The sequence below is a fragment of the Nelumbo lutea genome, chromosome 7 (genome assembly GCF_056320005.1).
Source record: "Nelumbo lutea isolate HS-2025 chromosome 7, American lotus-T2T, whole genome shotgun sequence".
Classification (NCBI taxonomy): domain Eukaryota; kingdom Viridiplantae; phylum Streptophyta; class Magnoliopsida; order Proteales; family Nelumbonaceae; genus Nelumbo; species Nelumbo lutea.
The window spans coordinates 42,487,102-42,507,224 of record NC_142690.1 but is presented as its reverse complement, the minus strand read 5'-3'; the positions used below and the strand labels follow the sequence as shown (position 1 = coordinate 42,507,224).

At 41.6% G+C, this 20,123-nt stretch overlaps 1 protein-coding gene across 1 annotated transcript; it reads left to right on the top strand.

Annotated features, from left to right (window-relative positions):
• Positions 1 to 10,873: 10,873 nt before the first annotated feature.
• SMP1 (seed maturation protein) lies at positions 10,874 to 11,340 on the top strand. The gene has a single exon (XM_088955367.1). It carries the CDS (start codon positions 10,906 to 10,908, stop codon positions 11,188 to 11,190), a length of 285 nt encoding a protein of 94 aa, XP_088811493.1. The 5' UTR covers positions 10,874 to 10,905; the 3' UTR covers positions 11,191 to 11,340.
• The last annotated feature ends 8,783 nt before the right edge of the window (positions 11,341 to 20,123 follow it).

Below are 20,123 nucleotides of genomic sequence, written 5' to 3'. Positions count from 1 at the left end.
TTGGGCGTCCATGTGATGGGTATTCTATCCCTTCAATGGTATCTGAACCTGCGCAAATAGGTAGAAGGCGTTCTACCCAATTTGAGCAGATATGGGTTTTGGGAAATTTGTTCCCAAAATTGATGGGCAAATAATCTGAAATAAAATTTCTATAAATCTGATTATTATTTTGAATTGTTCTTTATGATTTTCTTGATTTATGGGCTGTTCGTACAAGAGAAGATCGAATTCTTGGTTTGCGCAGGGAGAACTGCAAGATTTGCAGTTTCTTGATTTATTTATTACATTTGGTCTGTAAATAATTTTTTTTTTATTTTTAGACTCAATGTATAGGCATTCGATCTGATGTAATTATTAATAGATATAGGATTTCTATTTATTTTTATTTTTGGATCGAAATGGCGGCGCATAAAGGGAGATTTCGCAGAGAAGGAGATTTCACAGATGGGACATTCGCTATCTGCGATTTGTAGTTTATGAAACTGCAAATTGTGATCTAACCTTTGTTTTGCAGGATGGGTTGTGTGAACAGCCCTGTTTAACTGATTCTTGTTTTTCTTTTATCAGTTCTTTAATTTCAGATTATTTTCCTGAATTAAAGATTTAATTAAAGATCAAACTCTAGACCCATTCGAACCAAAATTGGTTCAAACTGTTTGGACCAAATCTAGGGTTTAATCAAGGCTGAAAGTCATCCTTCTTTTCCCACTATTGGGCTTGAGGATTGATATTTAATTAAATGGTTAATTTGGCCCAACCTATAAAGGCCCAGTTTTAAATAGTTAAAACTGCCAAAAGCCCACTTCAAAATATAAAGCTATATGGGCCGAACTGGGCAACCCTACTTCAGCCCATATACCTAGATAATATTAACGGTTAATATTATGGATTTAAATCGGGCTTCCAATGGGCCTTATAGATGATTAATTGATTGGACTAATTTATCCTTGCATGAGATGTATGGATGTGTGATGTGCTATGTACATGGGCCATAAGTGTTTGGCCCAAGCTCATTTGACAGTGGCACTTGCGCACACCATCGCTGAGTGCACATCATTGCCATGGTGTCCCTTTTGGTCATTGGATGACCTCCCTCAGTGGTGGGCCCCACACCTCATCAAGAGGTTACGTGCGGAACCCTAGCCAATTAAGGCTCACTGAAATCTGACTTTATGAAAGTGGGAGCCACTTTGGTTTGACCTAAGGCATAATTAACTGTTCCCTCTAGCTAATATGAGTGCATGTGATAGGGAGATTCATATGATGATGTGGGAGGGGCGTTCATTTGCTGTTGGGCTTGTCTAAGTGTTTCATAAGATGATAGGGGTGTCATAGACCGATGTGGGAGGGGCTTCAGTAGAAAATGGGAACTCTCTCATGGTACATTGTCGTTCACGAACATGATGGGTGAGGACTCACAGGACAGAAAGGTTTACCTGAAAATGGCTCTGAAAGGTGGTGGGGTTATGTAGCTGAAACAGTTGGCTCCATGCACCCTATGTGATTTCCCACATTTTCAGAGACAACTTGTAATCTCCGTCACTGAGAAAGGAGGGAAATCTCTGAGATGAATAAATGGAAATGGAACATAGATTAAAATCCATATCTACGTAATGAACATGAATCAAATTAGGTTGGGGACTGATGTTTGCTCTTTTATAAGAAAATGGCAAACAGATCTTTTGCAAAGTTTCTTAACGACAACAAGCTTAAGGGCCCAAACTATGCCGACTGGTACAGGAACCTTATGTTGGTCTTAACCTCTGAAAAGTTGGATAAGGTAGCCAAGTATCCTGCCCCGGATCGTCCAAGAGATAGGGCTTCTGAGGCCCGTAGAAGAGAATGCCAAGAATGGGAGGAGAAAAACTCCCTTGCCCATTGCTATATCATTGCCTCTTTGGACAATCCAATTCAGAGGGAGTTCGATCAGATCGAACTTGCCAATGACGTATTAGATAGTCTTAAGACAATGTACGAAGAGCAGAATCGTTCTACTCGGCAGAAGGTCTTCAAACAGTTCATGACCGCGCAGATGTCTAAGAGCCAAAAAGTTCACGACCATTGTCTCCGAATGATGGGTTATATCAATGAACTAGAGGCTCTTGGATCCAGGCTAGATCTGGTAACACAGATCAATGCTATTCTCAACTCTCTGCCTCCATCCTTTAATCCATTCATCATGAACTACAATATGAACAAGTTGAATGTCAGCTTATAGGAACTCAACAATATGTTGCAGAGGGCCGAAGAATTGATTAAAAAGGATGAGCCCATTGCCACACTTGTTGAAACTAGCAAATCGAGCAAGAAAATGAAGGCAAAGAGAAAACCCCAGAAGAAGGCTGCCAAATCCAAGAAGTAGAAGAAAGACAAAGCATAGGATGCCTGTCACTTCTGCAAGAAGACTGGCCACTGGAAAAGGAACTGTCCTGCCTAACTGGAATCCAATAAAGGTAATTTTGAAACTTGTGTTATAGAAACCAATTTACTGGTAGCTTCTACGTCCTGGTGTATTGACTCCGGGGCTTCAACTCATGCGTGTAACTCACTACAGGGGTTCAAGGTAACACTCTACTTGCGGACTACTGCACTCTACTTGGGGACTACTGCAACTGTTGCAGCCGCGGCCATAGGAACCATGGAGTTACTTTTTAGAGATAAACAATTGTACTGAAAGATTGTCTTTATGTACAAAATTTAAGAAGAAATTTAATTTTTGTCTCAAAACTGTGTGCAAATGGTTATTCTATCTTCTTTAATAATACAATTACTATTAAAAGAAATAACAGATTCATCGCATATGGGGAACTGGAGAACGGTCTCTATGTTCTACATCCTTCTATAGAAACTAAGATAACCGAAACTACGTCGGATGAAAACCCCAAGAAGAGAGCCCGTCATACAGTTAATCCCACGTGCCTGTGGCATTACCGACTTGGCACATCAGTGTTGACTGAATCATAAGGTTGGTAAAAGATGGTCCTTTGGATTTTCTAACTGTAGAAGATCTTTCCACCTGTGAGCCTTGCCTACAAAACAAGATGACGAAACGACCATTTAACAGTAAGCCTGAAAGATGTACAGGCACACTTGACCTAATACATACTGATGTATGTGGTCCCCTGAGTGTTAGGACACGAAATCAACACGTGTATTTCATTACCTTCACGGATGATTTCTCACGATATGGTTACGTGTACCTAATGAGACACAAGTTTGAATCCTTTGAAAAGTTCAAAGAGTTTAGACAATAGGTCGAGAAACAGTTAGGGAGAGAAATCAAGGCCCCTCGATCAGATCGAAGTGGTGAGTATCTCTCTGATGAATTCAGGGACTACTTAAAAGATAATGGGATAGTATCACAATTACCTCCTCCTGCTACCCCACAACTTAACAGTGTTTTAGAGAGGAGGAATAGGACCTTATTGGATATGGTCCGGTTGCTTCTCATACACTCAGAGTTACCCACATCCTTTTGGGGTTACGCATTAGAGACTGCGATTTACGTGTTGAATCAGGTTTCAATCCAAATACTCCCTATGAACTTTGGACCGGAAAGAAACCAAGTGTTAGACACTTGAAAATTTGGGGTTGTCCAACACACGTTAAAAGAACGAGTGCAGATAAGTTGGAATCCAAAACCAGCCGTTGCCTATTTGTAGGCTACCCAAAAGGCTCTGTAGGTTACCTATTCTATGACCCAAGTGAGCAGAAAGTGTTTTGTAGCCGAAATGCACAGTTCTTGGAGACCGATTATATCCTGGACACCCATCGTCAGGAAATTGTTCATGATGAGGAGAGCTCAGGAGCAGTGGGAGATGTCCCACAAGTTCCAGGTAGTGATCAACCTAGAAGATCCACTTGGGTATCCAGACCACCAGTCCGTTATGGTTATGACCAGGTTAATTACCTGGTGGAAACCTTGATTAGTGACGAGGATCCTGTGACTTACGCGGAAGCTATGTTGGACATACATTCCCAGAAGTGGGTGGAGGCCATGAGGGCAGAGATGGACTCAATGAAGACCAACGGAGTATGGACTCTAGTAGATCCACCCTCCGGGGTAAAAGCAATGGATTGCAAATGGATTTACAAGAGGAAGAAGGGCCCCGATGGTAGGGTTGAGACCTTCAAATCTCATCTTGTGGCGAAAAGGTACACTCAAAAAGAGGGCATCGATTATGAGGAAACCTTTTCACCTGTGGCCATGCTTAAACCCATTACGATCCTGCTAGCTGTAACAGCATACCATGATTATGAGATTTAGCAAATGGATGTCAAAACTGCATTCCTGAATGAAGATCTTACCGAAGATATCTACATGCAGCAGCCACAAGGCTTCATTGCTGCGGGTCAAGAAAACATGGTATGTAAACTTAATAGATCCATTTATGGACTTTAGCAAGTTTCTAGAAGTTGGAACATCCATTTTGACTCTGTTGTCAAATCGTTTGACTTCAAGCAGAATCCGGATGAACCCTGTGACTACAGGAAGTACAGTGGAGATAAGGTTACTTTCTTGACTACGGTGAAAGTATGGTTTTCACAACAATTTTCCATGAAAGATCTTGGAAAATCCTCTTACATACTAGGTCTTTAACTCTATAGAGATAGATCGAAGTGGATAATAGGATTATCCCAATCTGCCTACATTTTCAAAATAGTCAAAAGATACAGCATTGAAAACTCCAAGAAAGGAAATGTTCCTTTTAGGCAAAGAGTCACTCACTCCAAGAAGATGCTTTCCAAGACTTCTGAGGAGATTGATGGCATGAAAGACGTTCCCTATGCCTCTGCCGTAGGGAGCATCATGTATGCCATGCTGTGCACTCGTCCTGACATTGCTCAGACAGTGAGTGTAGTAAGCAGATTTCAGGCCAACCCAGGGCAGGAGCACTGGACTGCTGTGAAAAACATACTTAAATACTTTCGAAGGACCAAAGAGTTTTGTCTACTATTCGATGGTAGCTCACTACAGATCCAAGGGTATACAGATGCCGATTTTCAGTCAGATCTAGATGATAGAAAGTCTACATCTGGATATGTTTTCAGGATAGGATTGTGTGCTGTTTGCTGGAAAAGTAGCAAACATGGGTCCACTGCAGACTCCACAACCGAGGCCGAGTACATTGCCACAAGTGAGGCTGCCAAAGAAGCCGTGTGGATGAAGAAGTTCGTTCACGAGTTGGTAGCTCACTACAGTACATTGCCACACAACAATGGAGCTATTGCTTAGGCTAAGGATCCACGAGCCCACTCGATGTCAAAGCACATCGAGAGGAAGTACCATGTACTGCCGGAGATTGTTGGTAGAGGGGCGTCCTGATTCAAAAGGTAGCATCAACGGAAAATGTAGCAGACCCATTGACGAAGCCACTATCATAGAAAGTGTTTGAGAAAAAAGTGGAAAGCATGGGACTCTGGCTAGTACCTGATTGGACCTAAGTGCAAGTGGAAGCTGTTTGACAGTTTTGTATGCCCTTAGCTTCAATCAAGAATGTTCACAGCCAGTGGGTCGGTTTGGGGAGACCTATCCTGACAAGACTAACACTGTGGTGCCACCAAGTTGGTTGGGGTGGCTTATCTCATCTACCAGGGTGAGACCCTAGGCACATACAGTGTAGGATTAATTGAATTTTTGAATTGGACCAGATTTTCGGTATTGCCCTGGACCTTGGAGATTGATGGGCAAAACTGAAAAGTTACACCCGACCCCTAGACTCGATTATGATACTGCACTAGGTGTTGGATTGGGCTATCTTTGATATACCAGTCAGTGAGATCCTTAGCGGGGGTCAAAACCTAGGTATGTTGGGACAGTCTGAGAATTCATCTGAGTGGGTGATCATAGTGACAGGATCAACCCCTTTGTCAGACAAAGGTAATGATCGGAGATGCACTCTCACTAATGGTAACCAAGACTGCCGGCAGCCGATTTCAATCGTTGAGATTTGTTTTGCAAAATATATTTTATATGAGATATAAAAATATATATATTATGGTTTTGAAATGATTTGCAAAAGGTTTTAATTCCCGGGATCCATATAAATAGAGAGTGCAACACTGTTCCTTGCAGCCGAGGTAGAGGTTGTCTCTTGTCGGGCAGTGTAAGATCATTATTGGCTGAGAGGTTAAGTGTAAGATCATTGAGGATAATACCTGATGGGCTAATTTTGCATCTGCCCACAGTCCCTAGATGTTACAAGGTGGGTTGGCCCAGGGACCACTTAGGGTAAGTATTGGGCCCATATAGCCCATGAGATGGGTTTCAGGGCGTGCACTATCCATAACAGTGTATTCGGCCAGGTCTTGTAACAAAGGTTGGGCCGAACCCATGTGGTTGATGTGTAGATCAATGTTAGGGTCCCACACCATACAAGGAAGCCCAATTGGGCAGCAGTTTGGAAGGCTAAATGAATACATAACCTTAAATGGGCCTTAAGCCCATTGCGAACTGGGCTAATTTGATTAGTCACTTTAAGGGGCGAATTCTGAGATGGATCAGCTGATAGGATTGGGCCCAGACCCTATCCACTTAGAGAGTCCAAGATCGAAATAAGATTTAGATCTGGAAGTTTAGATTAGGAGATCTGATTTGCAGATATGATAAGGGTTATCCATTATCACTTAAATGGACTTCTTATCTAAATATGATTTGGATTAGCAACTCCTAATAGGATTAGGAGCTGATCCCTTTAAGTCTATAAAAGGAGGAGGGGGCGGCAGCCTTTAGACATGAAACCAACACACTCTTGTCTTCAGAGCTGAGATCACAAAAAGAGAGAATTCTGCACCCTACGAATACTCTCTTGCCACCTCCTTCCTGCAGCCGCCGCCTCCAGTAGTTCGATCTCCAGTTCTTGGGAAAAATCAAGATTTGATCTTGATACCAATCTTTTGGAGATATGATTCTCTAAATAGGGAATTGGATTCATAGTTGAAAGGAGGGAAAAATTTTTGAAATTCGCCCCCTTATTCCGCAATCTTTGGGCGTCCATTTGATGGGTATCCTATTCCTTCAATTAAAACCATTTGCACACATTTTGAAACCATATATAAGTATATATCATATATATAAATTTTGAAAAACGAAATTCCAACGATTTAAATCAACTGCCGGCAGTTTGGTTTCCTTGATAGAGAGTGCATTCCCGATCATTACCTTTGTCCGACAAAGGGACTGATCCCGTCACTATGATCACCCACTCAGATGAATTCACAGACTATCCCAACATACCCAGGTTTTGACCCCCGCTAAGGATTTCACTGATTGGCATATCAAAGACAACGCAATCCGACACCTAGTGCAGTACCATAATTGGGACTAGGGGTGAGGTGTAACATTACAGTTTTGCCCATCTATCTCTAAGGTCAAGGGCAATACTGGAAATCTGGTCCGGTTCAAGGGTTCAAGTAATCCTACATTGCGTGTGCCTTGGGTCTCACCCTAGCGGCTGAAACAAGCCACCCCAATAGTTGGCAGCACACCAGTGTTAGCTTTGGCAGGATAAATCTCCCCAGACTTATCCAATGGCTGTGAAGATTTAAAACTAACATAAGTCTCATTAATTGTCCAATTTTTGGGTCTTACATAGAAATATACCACACAACATGAATCAAACATGTACTTTTATTTATTTACACTAAATATCAAAGGTACATCAAAACTGACTGAAACTAAGGGCGTACAAAACTGTCTAACAACAAGAGCAAGAAGAAATAGAGCAGAAGGCAAAAGCAGTTTAACTGAGTTGTCTTCTCTTTTTATTCAGCGAATGTGTCTTTGGAGGTTCACCCTACTCTCTTATTTATAGCCTTAAAGAAAAAAATTCCTAATCCCATTAGGAGTTTCCTAATCCAAATCTTTTATTTGGATATGGATTTTTTAAGTGATAAGGATAATCTCTTATCTTATCTGCAGATAAAGATCAACCTTCCTAATCAAATTAGGAGTTCCTTTGATCCAAATCTTTATTTGGATCTAAACTCTTTAAGTGGATAAGGATAATCCCTTATCTTATCTATTGATCCAAATCCCAGATCTGCCCCTATTTGATTAATCTAATTAACCCAATTCGAAATGGGCTTTTAGGCCCATTAAGCTTTCAGGTTCACTTCCTCTTTAATGCTGGATAGCTTGGCTCTCTTTGTATGGCATGGGACCCTATCATTGTTCTACACATCAGCCACATGGGTTCAGCCTAGCCTCTGTTACAAGGCCTGGCCGAATTCACTGCTGAATGCAGTGAACCCCTAGTCCATCACTATGGACTCTTAATGGGCCCAACATTTACATTAAATGGTCATTGGGTCCAACCATCTTATGAAGGCCCAAGTACTGTGGGTAGATGTAAGATTAGCCCTTCAGGTATAATCCTCAATGTTTTTACACTTTACCTCTCAGCCCATAATGATCAAACACTGCCCGATAAGAGAGGACCTCTCCCTCGGCTGCAAGGTGTGGTGCTGCACTCTCTACTCACATACATACATATATATATATATATATATATATATATATATATATAATATAAATATATTTTGCAAAACAAATTTCAACGGTTGAAATCAACTACCGATAGTTTAGGTTTCCATCAAAGAGAGTACATCCCCGATCATTCACTTTGTCTGACAAAGGGGCTGATCCTATCACTATGATCTCCCACTCAGATGAATTCTCGGACTGCCCCAACATACCCAAGTTTTGACCCCTCTAAGGATCTCACTGATTGGCATATCAAGGACAGCCTAATCCAACACCTAATACAGTATCAAAATCGAGTCTAGGGGTCAGGTGTAACATTATAGTTTTGTCCATCTATCTCCAAGGTCCAGGGCAATACTGGAATTTTAGTCTGGTTCAAAGTTTCAAGAAAACCCACACTGTATGTACCTCTGGTCTCACCCTGGCAGCTGAGACAAGCCACCCCAACCAACTTGGTGGTACATCAGTGTTAGCCTTGGTAGGATAAATCTCCCCATATCCATCGAACGACTGTGAAGATTCTAAACTAACACGAGTCTCGTATGTTTTCAGTTTAAGGGTATTACACAAAAACATACCATAATAAATTAATCAAATATGTACTTTATTCATTTACAATAAATGTCATAATGTACATAATGTTGATTGGAGCTAAGGGCACACACTGTCTAACAATAGACCACTCACAGCCTCGGCCTAACTGGCACTCGCCGTTACTACTCCCATCAGTCGAAACCAAATTTTTCTCCTCGGCCTCGGGAGTGGGGGCAAGTGATGTGGGTGATCCAACCCAGCCCATTCGAGGCTGGGAGGCATAGCCCTTGAACGCCAGACCTAGGAACGAGATCCACTACAGCAGGAGTTACTTTGCTCCCCTCATACGGAGCCAATCGCGGAACGCCCACGCGTCCCCACAAAGCTCTCTGATTCCCCTCATATGACACCCATCTCAGGCATTTATCTCCACCTACCTCCATGTAGCTCAAGTATAAATAGGGGTGCTCCCCTCCAGGTAAGGGGGGAATACAATTTGCGTTTGGACTTGGAATTGATCTCATAAGTTGTATTCTAATTCTCCTCTTCGTACTCCGTACTAACTTGACCATCGGAGACTCTGCCTAGGGTTCTCACCCAGGGCTTCTGACGTATTCTACCTTGCAGCACCTCGGCCATATGCCTTCGGCTTCTACAGTATTTGGAGCCCTCTTCGCCTTGGCCTACATACCTCGGCCTCGGCAACAAGCTCCTCGAACCCTTGAAACTTTCGGCCAGCCTTCAGAATCTAGGGGCAAAATTACTTTGTTGTCCTTAACCATCCCAAGCATAACAATTATAATTATAATTATAATCATATATAATTGGATAGGGTTAAATTCACATCCCATCCGATTATTAATAAAATGTCATATTTAACACCCAAATCCAAATTTGGAATCGTATAGTAAGTATATCGGACTGTTAGGGTCCATTGACAACCCTATCTACACTCATTACCATTGTTTTCAATCTATCGTTGATCCGACTATAAGTTGAATTATTTGAACCGTCACCCAATCAAAATTTCGGGTCCAATTTTAGTTAAACTTGGAAATTGTTAAAAACCATTTGATCGAGGAGTTTGGAAACTATTGATCCATTAAACGTGATAATTGAATCATAGGTTGCATACTTAATATCAAGGTTTTTAAAATCGACTTAGAGAAAGAACTGGTCAGGGGTCCAGTTCTTGGGTCAAATGGTCTGATTGTTCAAACTCAACGATCAGTTCATTTTGACAAAAAAAATAAAAAATTTAAAAAAATAAAAAACGATCAAAACCATTGAATGATTCGAATGATTTAACCATATGGATTAACGATTTATTGACCAAATCAATATTTTTTTTTTTGCAAAAATCTGATTTTGAGGAAAGTCAAAACTGGTCATTTGACCAATTTCCGATTTTTTCGGTCCAATCCGGTTTTAAAAACCATGCTTAATATAAATACAAACTTCGAGAAACCAAAAATTATAGGGATTGACTGAACAATAAAAACCCCAAAACTATATTACTAACATGGTACGATCTAACCAGAGGCAAAAACGGTGGCTTGTCCGTTTTTAAAACATTACTAAATACACAGAGGAGGGAGAGGAGATATGAGAGATAACAAGACCACCTGCTCTTAAAGATGTCACATGGTAAGAGGAGACACCTGCCTTTTAAAGTGCCACCTGTAATAACACCTGGGAAAGGAGATCTGAGAGATAACGAGACACCTGCCTCTTAAAATTGTCACATGGTAAGAGGAGACACCTGCCTTTTGAAGTGACACCTGTAGTAACACCTACAGTAGCAGCAGACACGTAACCAGAAAATCCCCACCAATAAAACCTGGCCTACAATGACGAATTAACGAGGGAAGATCAAGAAAGAGGAGATGGCCAAAAGCAAGGACGATATAAAGTATGGAACAGCTCAGGCGAAGCTATCGGAAGATGAGACTCTGAGGGTGAGATACAAGGCAGGTACCCCAATTGAAGGAGGCAAGATTGCCGATTCTGAACCAGTTGATCTCTTTTCCGGTGCTCGCCGCATCTCCGACACTCACTCGGACGCCGTCGGTGAATGTAATGCCACTACCCAATCACAGTTACACCGTACCGACGAAGATAATTACGACTTGAACAAAGAGAAATCAGATGTGATCATCACAACCGGTTAAGCTATATATTTGTAATTTTATAGTAGTAATAGTTTGAAAGTTTCTAAAATTGGGTAGAAGACTTCTCCCCTGGCAGATAAAAATCTCTCATCTGTTAATTTTCTGTCAATGTTAGCATGTGACATCTTGTGTGGTTTAAAGTTTCTAAAATTCTTAGTTTTGCTCTTTATTATTTATTTGTTTAGTTTGCTTAGTTCGTTATGCTTGGATAAGAATCTTCTCTAACTGAGAAAATCTCAGGTAATTGGTTCCATCACGAGAGTCTAGCAACACAAAATCGATGAACTTTAACTCAGCGATTAAAAGGAAAAAGAGAAAAACAAAAGATATCAAAGGCCTGTCAATTTGACATTGGGGAGGAACATTCAGGTCGATGAATTTTCGTTTGAAGTTTTATTAAAGTGAAAACCAGGACAAAGCATCCAATTTTTACAGAATCATGTATTGAAAAAGGAGAGGTTTGAAAACTTTAGAATATTCAGAAAATAAGACGTTTGGTAACTTAAAATATTCAGAAAACAAGAAAAAAGAAAGAAAGAAGCAAATACTTTGCTATAATATGGTAAAATAATCTTTGGGAGTGTTTGGGTTGATTCCATATAAAAAAAAAGGTCCGTCTAGTTTGTTATGACTACAAATTGAACCAAACAGAGAAATTGATAATGAGGCTGGGCATCATCGTCAATTCGGCATGTCATAAATACAACGGTGTTATTGTGGACGTTACTCGACTCGTGTAGAGGTGAAAACGGGCCGTGGTACACCCTGCCCGTGTAAAGTGTGGGCCGTGCCGTCGGCTCGTGGGCTGTCTTGGGCCGTGCCACCTACTTAAAGATAATTTGGGGGTTGGCTATGCGGGTCTATGCCGTGTCGCGGGCCGGTTTTTTTTACTTTTATTTATTTATTTTTTATTTTTTTGATAAAATCGTGGTATTTTTTTTATTGAAATTAGGTCTGAGTTGATTGTGGTGTCAGTTTGGGTCAAATGGGTTTAGATCGTGTAGATTTGGAAACGACTTGAGGAAAGGACTTGATTCGGTTAATTTAAAGGTTTGGAATAGAATCTGTCAGAAAATGGGTTCAGATTGTGTAGAATTTTGGTGAGATAGAATGGCGTTGAAATTTTAAAGTGGGTATTTTAGAGTAAAGGAGTTTATTCGGTTAATTTAGAAGTTTGGAAGAGAAGGATCTTGTGGTAATGTTAGATTGGTCTAAGGGGTTGAGATCGTAAAAATTTGGGTAAATGCAGAATTTTGAATTCCAGCCCCTCTCTACAATTAGCCCTCTCCCCCTTATAAACTACATCATGCCCGTGAATTTGGCATAGGGATGCATTCCCTGGACCTAGTAAATTCTGGTCTGGGCATAGAAATTTTATTGACATGTATTTTAATGTAAAAGGAATCTTTGTTTAATGAGTGGGTAGGTATTTTACATTGTCTAGTGTTGACGTGTGAAAGGGGGTTGATTGGAGCCATCAAATTGGTATTGAGCAAATTTGATGGTGGACTTGAGGGTTTTTGGTTTTTTTTTTGGGTGAAATTTGGGTTCTTTGGGTTTTTCAACATTTTGGAGTGACCAGATAAGGCGTTTAGGCGATGGATCGAGTAAAAATCAGGTGTTGATAGTTGCCCTACTTTGTTGTAAGGTAGGAGATTACTAATAGCAGAGATCAAAAGAAGTACAAAAAGATTTTTGTGAAGGGTAGGTTTGGAAGAGGGGCAAGACGAAGAAGGAAGATTAAAGTGAATGAAGGGGCGAAGGAGAGGAGTTCTCGTGTAACACCATTTTATCATGTTCAGGGTATTTTATTTTTGGAAAAGTGACATCTCCTAAGTATTAAGAACCTTGAATCAAGGAGCATTTGCTTTAAAAGAAAATAATAAAAACAATTGATAATATGAAAATTATTTATTTTGAAAAAATGACATCTCCTAGGTATCAGAAACCTTGTGGAATTGGGGTACATTTGCTGTAGAGGAAGGCATTAAAAGCCAATCAAAACATAATGCTAAAAGCATAGTACAAATTACAATCATAAACACAAACAAATATTAGCCTTTGTAAAACACTTTGAAAAACTTGAAAGAGGTCTTGTGGTTGATATGGCATGGAACAACTAATCTGGATGATCACCTGGAGAGTTTCAAGGTGCTTATGCTCCTTTACGGATATTCTGACGCCCTAAAGTGTCGGCATTTCCAGGCGACCTTCATGGGGGCGGCCCGCCGGTGGTTCTATGGGCTACTCCCTTGGTCCATTAGTTCGTGGGAACAATTCACTAGTCTCTTCCTCGCCCACTTCATCAGCAACCGACGATGCCAAAAGAGCATCGTCTCACTCATGGCTATTCAACAAAAGCGCAATGAGAGTTTGTGGTCCTACATTGACCGCTTTAAGAAGGAGGATCTCGAGGTCTGGGATCTCGACCCCATGGTCTCCATGCACACAACCATCAATGGCCTCCTACCAGGCTCAACCCTTAAGTGCTCGGTAGCCTAAGGCAAAATTTTTAAAGAGGCCTAGAAGTACATCATCGCCGAGGAGGCCTCGGTTGGAGACCGCTAGTAGGGAGAGTCCGACCACCATCACGGAGGCCTAGAAAATAAGAAATAGAATGGAGACAACTGCAACAACAACAGTAGTAAGGATAGCAAGAAGCCACTGGCCTCGGCCCTGGCTTATAGCAAGTGCATGCCACTCAACTCCACCCAAATGAAGGGATGAGAGATCCATCGTATGGATGCCCAAATCTTGCGAAATTAGGTGGGCGAATTTCAAAAAAAAAATTTCTCTCCCTTCAACTGGGAATCGCATTCCCTATTTAGAAAATCATATTTTCAAGGATCAATCTTGAATCATAAACTGAACCAGATTTGAACAAAAGCAGTAGGAGAGGATTATACCTGATACGGAGAAATAATATCTCCCAACGAAGGTGTTCATGCCCAAAGAAGGATCCAAAGACTACTCCCATTGAAGATGGCGCAGTGTAGGATGGAGTAGAATCAACAGTGTTCTTCTCCAATAACCTAGTCCTTCACAAGAAATAGCAGGATGGCATGTGAGCACAACTTCCTATCAGTCTCTTCACAAGGATCTGATATCAAGATCGAATCTTGATTTCTCCCACTGAAAGGGAGGTTGAACTGGCAGGTGAGGAAGCGGCAGGAAGGAGGCAGCAAGAGAGAATTTTCACAGGTATGCTGAATTCTCTCTTCTGTGATTTCAGCTCTAAAGACTTGCAGTGATCTGATGATCTTGTGATAATACAAAGATTGCCACCCCTTCCTTCTTTTGTAACCTTAAAGGATCAGCTCCTAATCCCATTAGGAGTTGCTGATCCAAATCATATTCGTATCAGACATCCCTTAAGGTGATAAGGATAAACTCTTATCTTATCTGTAGATTAGATTAGCCTACTCATAATCTCATTAGGAGGTTTTTCAGATCTGAATCATATTCAGATCTGGACTCTCTGAGTGGATAGGGTTAAGACCCAGTCCTATTTGCTAATCCATTCCAAAATTCACCCCATATTTAACTACTTAAATTAGCCCAGTTCGAAATGGGCTTTAGGCCCATTAAGGTTATGTGCTCACTTAGCCTTCCTAACTGCTGCCCAGTTGGGCTTCCTTGTATGGCGTGGGAACCAAACAATGATCTACATATCAACCACATGGGTTCAGCCTAGCCTTTGTTCCAAGGCCTGGCGAATACACTGTTATGGACAGTGCACCCCGTGAAACCCATCACATGGGCTCTATGGGTCCAACACTTACCCTAAGTGGTCCTTGGGCCAAACCACCTTGTAACACCCAAGGATTGTGGGCAGATGCAAGATTAACCCATCAGGCATTAACTTCTATGGTTTTACACTCAACCTCCCAACCCATAATGATTAAACAATGCCCGACAAGAGAGGACCTCTCCCTTGGCTGCAAGGAACAGTGTTTCACTCTCTGCTTATATGGATCCTGGGAATTAAAACCTTCTTGCAAGCATTTTGGAAACCGTAATATATATATATATACTTTTATATCTCATATAAAATATATTTTGCAAAACAAATCTCAACGATTGAAATCGACTTCTGGTAGTCTTGGTTTCCATCAGTGAGAGTGCATCCCCAATCATTACCATTGTCCGACAAAGGGGCTGATCCTGTCACTATGATCATCCACTCAGATGAATTCTTAGACTGCCCCAACATACCCAGGTTTTGACCCCCACTAAGGATCTCACTAATTGGTACATCAAAGACAACCCAATCTGACACCTAGTATAGTATCATAATCGAGTATAGGGATCAAGTGTAAGTTTCCAGTTTTGCCCATTAATCTCAAGGTCCAGGGCAATACTGGAAATCTGGTCCGGTTCAAAAATTCAATTAATCCTACACTGCATGTGCCTAGGGTTTCACCCCGGCGGCTGAGATAGGCCACTCCAACCAACTTGGTGGCACATCAGTGCTAGCCTTATCAGGATAGGTCTCCCCAGACCAACCCACTGGCTGTGAACATTCTAAACTAACACGAGTCTCATTAAGTGTACAGTTTAAGGGTATTACACAGAAACACACCAAAGGAAAATGAATCAAATATGTACTTTATTCATTTACAATAAACTCATAATGTACATCATTCTGATTGAAGCTAAGGGCATACAAAAACTGTCTAGTAGCTCTCACTTGCACTTAGGTCCAATCTGGTACAAGCCGGAGTCCCATGCAAGGATAAATTGAAGCAAAGGATTCAACCATGGTGTGCGCAAGAGCCACTATCGATTGAGCATGGGCCAAGTACTTATGGCCCATGTACGAAGCACACCACACATCCATACATCACATGCAAGGATAAATTGATCCAATAAATTAAATATCTATAAAGCCCATTTGAAGCCCATTTGAAATCCAGAATATTAACCATTAATATTATCTAAATGTATGGGCTGAATTAGGGTTGATTGGTTCGACCCATATAGCTTTATCTGTTAAGTGGGCTTTTAGCAGTTTTAACTATTTAAAACTGGGCCTTTACAGGTTGGACTGAATTAAACATTCAATTAATTATCAATCATCAGGCCCATTTTGGGAAAAATTAGGGCTGACATTCAACCTTGATTGAACCCTCCCTAGATTCGGTCCAAACAATTTGAACCAATCTTGGTTCGGATGGGTCTAGGGTTTGATCTTTAAGTAAATCTTTAATTCAAGAAAATAATCTAAAATTAAATATTGATAAAAGAAAATCAAGAATCAGTGAAATAGGGTTGTTTGCACAATCCACCCTACAAAACAGAGGTTAGATCACAGTTTGCAGTTTCATAAACTGTAAATCGTAGATTGAAATTCTCCCATCTGCGAAATCTCCTTCTCTGCGCCACCATCTTCGATCCAAAATAAAATAAATAGATAACATAATTTCTATTAATATTACATCAGATCGAATACCTATACATTCAGTCTAAAAATAAAAAAATTATTTTACAGACCAAATGTAATAAAATAATCCAGAAACTACAAAATCGTAGGTTCCCTGTGCAAATCAAGATTTCGATTTCCTTTTGTACGAACAACCCATAAACCAAGAAAATCATAAATAACAATTCTAAACAATAATCAGATTTATATAAAAATTAATTTTAGATTATTCACCCATAAATTTGAGAACAATTTCCCAAAACCCTTATCTGTGCAAATCGGGTAGAACGCCTTTTGCCCATTTGCGTAGGTGCATATTAGATCAGCCTTCTCCTAATCTCATTAGGAGGTTTCAAATCTGAATCACATTCAGATCTGGACTCTCTGGGTGGATAGGGTTAAGACCCTATCCTATCTGCTAATCCATTCCAAAATTTGCCCCATATTTTACTACTTAAATTAGCCCAATTCGAAATGGGCTTTAGGCCCATTAAGGTTATGTGCTCACTTATCCTTCCTAACTGCTGCCCAGTTGGGTTTCCTTGTATGGTGTGGGACCCAAACAATGTTCTACACATCAGCCACATGGGTTCAGCCTAGCCTTTGTTACAAGGCCTGGCGAATACACTATTATAGACAGTGCACCCTGTGAAACCCATCACATGGGCTCTATAGGCCCAACACTTACCCTAAGTGGTCACTGGGCCAAGCTACCTTGTAACACCCAGGGACTGTGGGTAGATGCAAGATTATCCCATCAGGCATTACCTTATATGGTCTTACACTCAACCTCCCATCCCATAATGATCAAACAATGCCTGAGAAGAGAGGACCTCTCCCTTTGGTACAAGGAACAGTGTTGCACTCTCTGCTTATACGGATCCCGGGAATTAAAACCTTCTTGTAAACATTTTGGAACCATAATATATATACTTTCATATCTCATATGAAATATATTTTACCAAAAAAATCTCAACGATTGAAATCGGCTGCTGGCAGTCTTGGTTTCCATCAGTGAGAGTGCATCCCCGATCGTTACCTTTGTCCGAAAAAGGGGCTGATCCTGTCACTATGATCACCCACTCAGATGAATTCTCAGACTACCCCAATATATCTAGGTTTTGACCCTTGCTAAGGATCTCACTGATTGGTACATCAAAGACAGCCCAATCCGACACCTAGTGTAGTATCATAATCGAGTCTAGGGGTCGGGTGTAACTTTCTAGTTTTGCCCATTAATCTCAAGGTCTTGGGCAATACTGAAAATCTGGTCCGATTCAAAGACTCAATTAATCCTACACTGCATGTGCCTAGGGTCTCACACTGGCGGCTAAGACAGGCCACCCCAACCGACTTGGTGGCACATCCGTGTCAGCCTTATCAGGACTGGTCTCCCTAGACCAACCCATTGGCTGTGAACATTCTAAACTTACACGAGTCTCATTATCTAGTTTAAGGGTATTACATAGAAACACACCAAAGGAACATGAATCAAATATGTACTTTATTCATTTACAGTAAACTCATAATGTACATCATTCTGATTGAAGCTAAGGGCATACAAAAACTGTCTAACACCAAACACAGATTCTCATGCAAGTAGGGAAGGAGGAGTACGCGAAGTGGCCAGGGAAGATAAAGAGAAACCCCCAATAGGGGAAACCCAAAGAAGTATTGCAAATACCACCGCGGCATCGACCACGGCACCGAGGATTGCTACGAACTCAAGAACGAGATTGAGTCCCTCATTCGTCGGAATCATCTAAAGCAATACGTTGGGGGTGAGGCTGGCGCCTCGTCCTCGCAACAACAGTTAGCAGGCATCATCGACATCATAATTGGAGGCTCGGCCTCAGGTGGAGATTCAGTCTTGGCCCGGAAGGCCTATGCCAGGCAGCTAAACATCCAGGGGCTAGCTCCCAAGAAGTTGAAGTAGGATGAGGCTCTCACCTTTACAGATAAGGACCTGAAGGGGATCTTAGTCCCCATGACGATGCATTAGTAATATCCACCATCATCACAAATTTCATGGTGAAGAGGATACTTGTGGATAGCGGCTCCTCTGTCGATATCCTCTTCTACGACGCTTACGAGAAGATGAAGCTGTTGCCCGAGTGCCTCAATTCGGTCGACGTGCTAGTCATCGACTTCTTCAGAAATATAGTCAGACTAGTGGGAAGAATCACCCTACCAGTAACGGTAGGGACGGAGCCTCGACAAGTGACGAGGATGAATGAGTTCTTGGTCATGAAAATCGGCTCCCCCTATAATGCCATCATTTGGCGGTCGACCCTCCATGCGTTCATGGCAGCCATCTCCTCTTACCACCTTGCCCTCAAATTCCCCACCAAACTCAGTGTCGGAGTCGTCCAGGGGGATCAGCAGACTGTCCACCAGTACCATGTGGCAACACTGAAGGGCAAGAACAAGGAAGCACTACTGTTGGAGGGCCTTGACCTTAGGGAGGAGCTAGCAAGCTGAGGACTTCGTCTTGGTTCCCTAGAGGAGGCTGAGCCCGAGAAAATAGTCTGTGTCTGGTCCAACCTTCCCCTAGAAAGCCTATCTAAACTAGTAAGTTTCCTTAAAACCAATGCCGACGTCTTTGCTTGGTCTACCGCTAACATGCCTGGAATTGACTTTTCAGTCATTATTCACAGGCTAAGTGTGGACCCGAGCTCTAGGCCAGTTCGGTAGAAAAAGAGGAACTTTGTACCAAAGCGATGGAAGGCCATAGGAGAGGAAAGTTGACAAACTACTCGACGCTGGGTTCATCCAAGAGGTACATTACCCTAACTGGTTGTCCAATGTGGTTATGGTGAAGAAAACTAACTAGAAGTGGTGGATCTGTATTGACCTTACAGACCTCAACCGAGCCTGCCCCAATGACAGTTTTCCTTTGCCAAGGATAGACCACCTCATCGACACCACTGTAGGGTATGAGCTACATAGCACCATGGATAACTTCTCCGGATACAATCAAATCCAGATGCACCCCAAGGATGAGGAGAAGACCTCGTTTATCACCGATCACATCATGTACTGTTATAAGGTCATGTCCTTTGGCCTAAAAAACACCAGGGCGACCTACCAATGCCTGGTGAACAAAGTTTTCAAGCACCAAATGGGAAGAAACATCAAAACCTACGTAGACAACATGGTTGTGAAGAGCCTGAGTGCTGACCCGCATACCTCAAACCTAGCCAAAACCTTTGACACCTTGCGGAAGTATAATATGAAGCTCAATCCCAGCAAGTGTTCCTTCGACATCACATCAAGCAATTTCTTGGGTTTTATCATCACGCAACAAGGCATAGAGGCTAACTCGGAAAATATCCAAGCTAATCTCGATAAGGAACCACCTCGGTCATCAAGGAAACTTAGAGGCTTACTGACCGAGTGGCTGCCCTTAGCCGCTTCATGTCGAAGTTGGCTAACCGCTGCCTATCCCTCTTCCTAGCCATTAAAAAGCTGAAGGATTTCAAGTGGACGGAAGAATGCTAGTGCGCCTTCA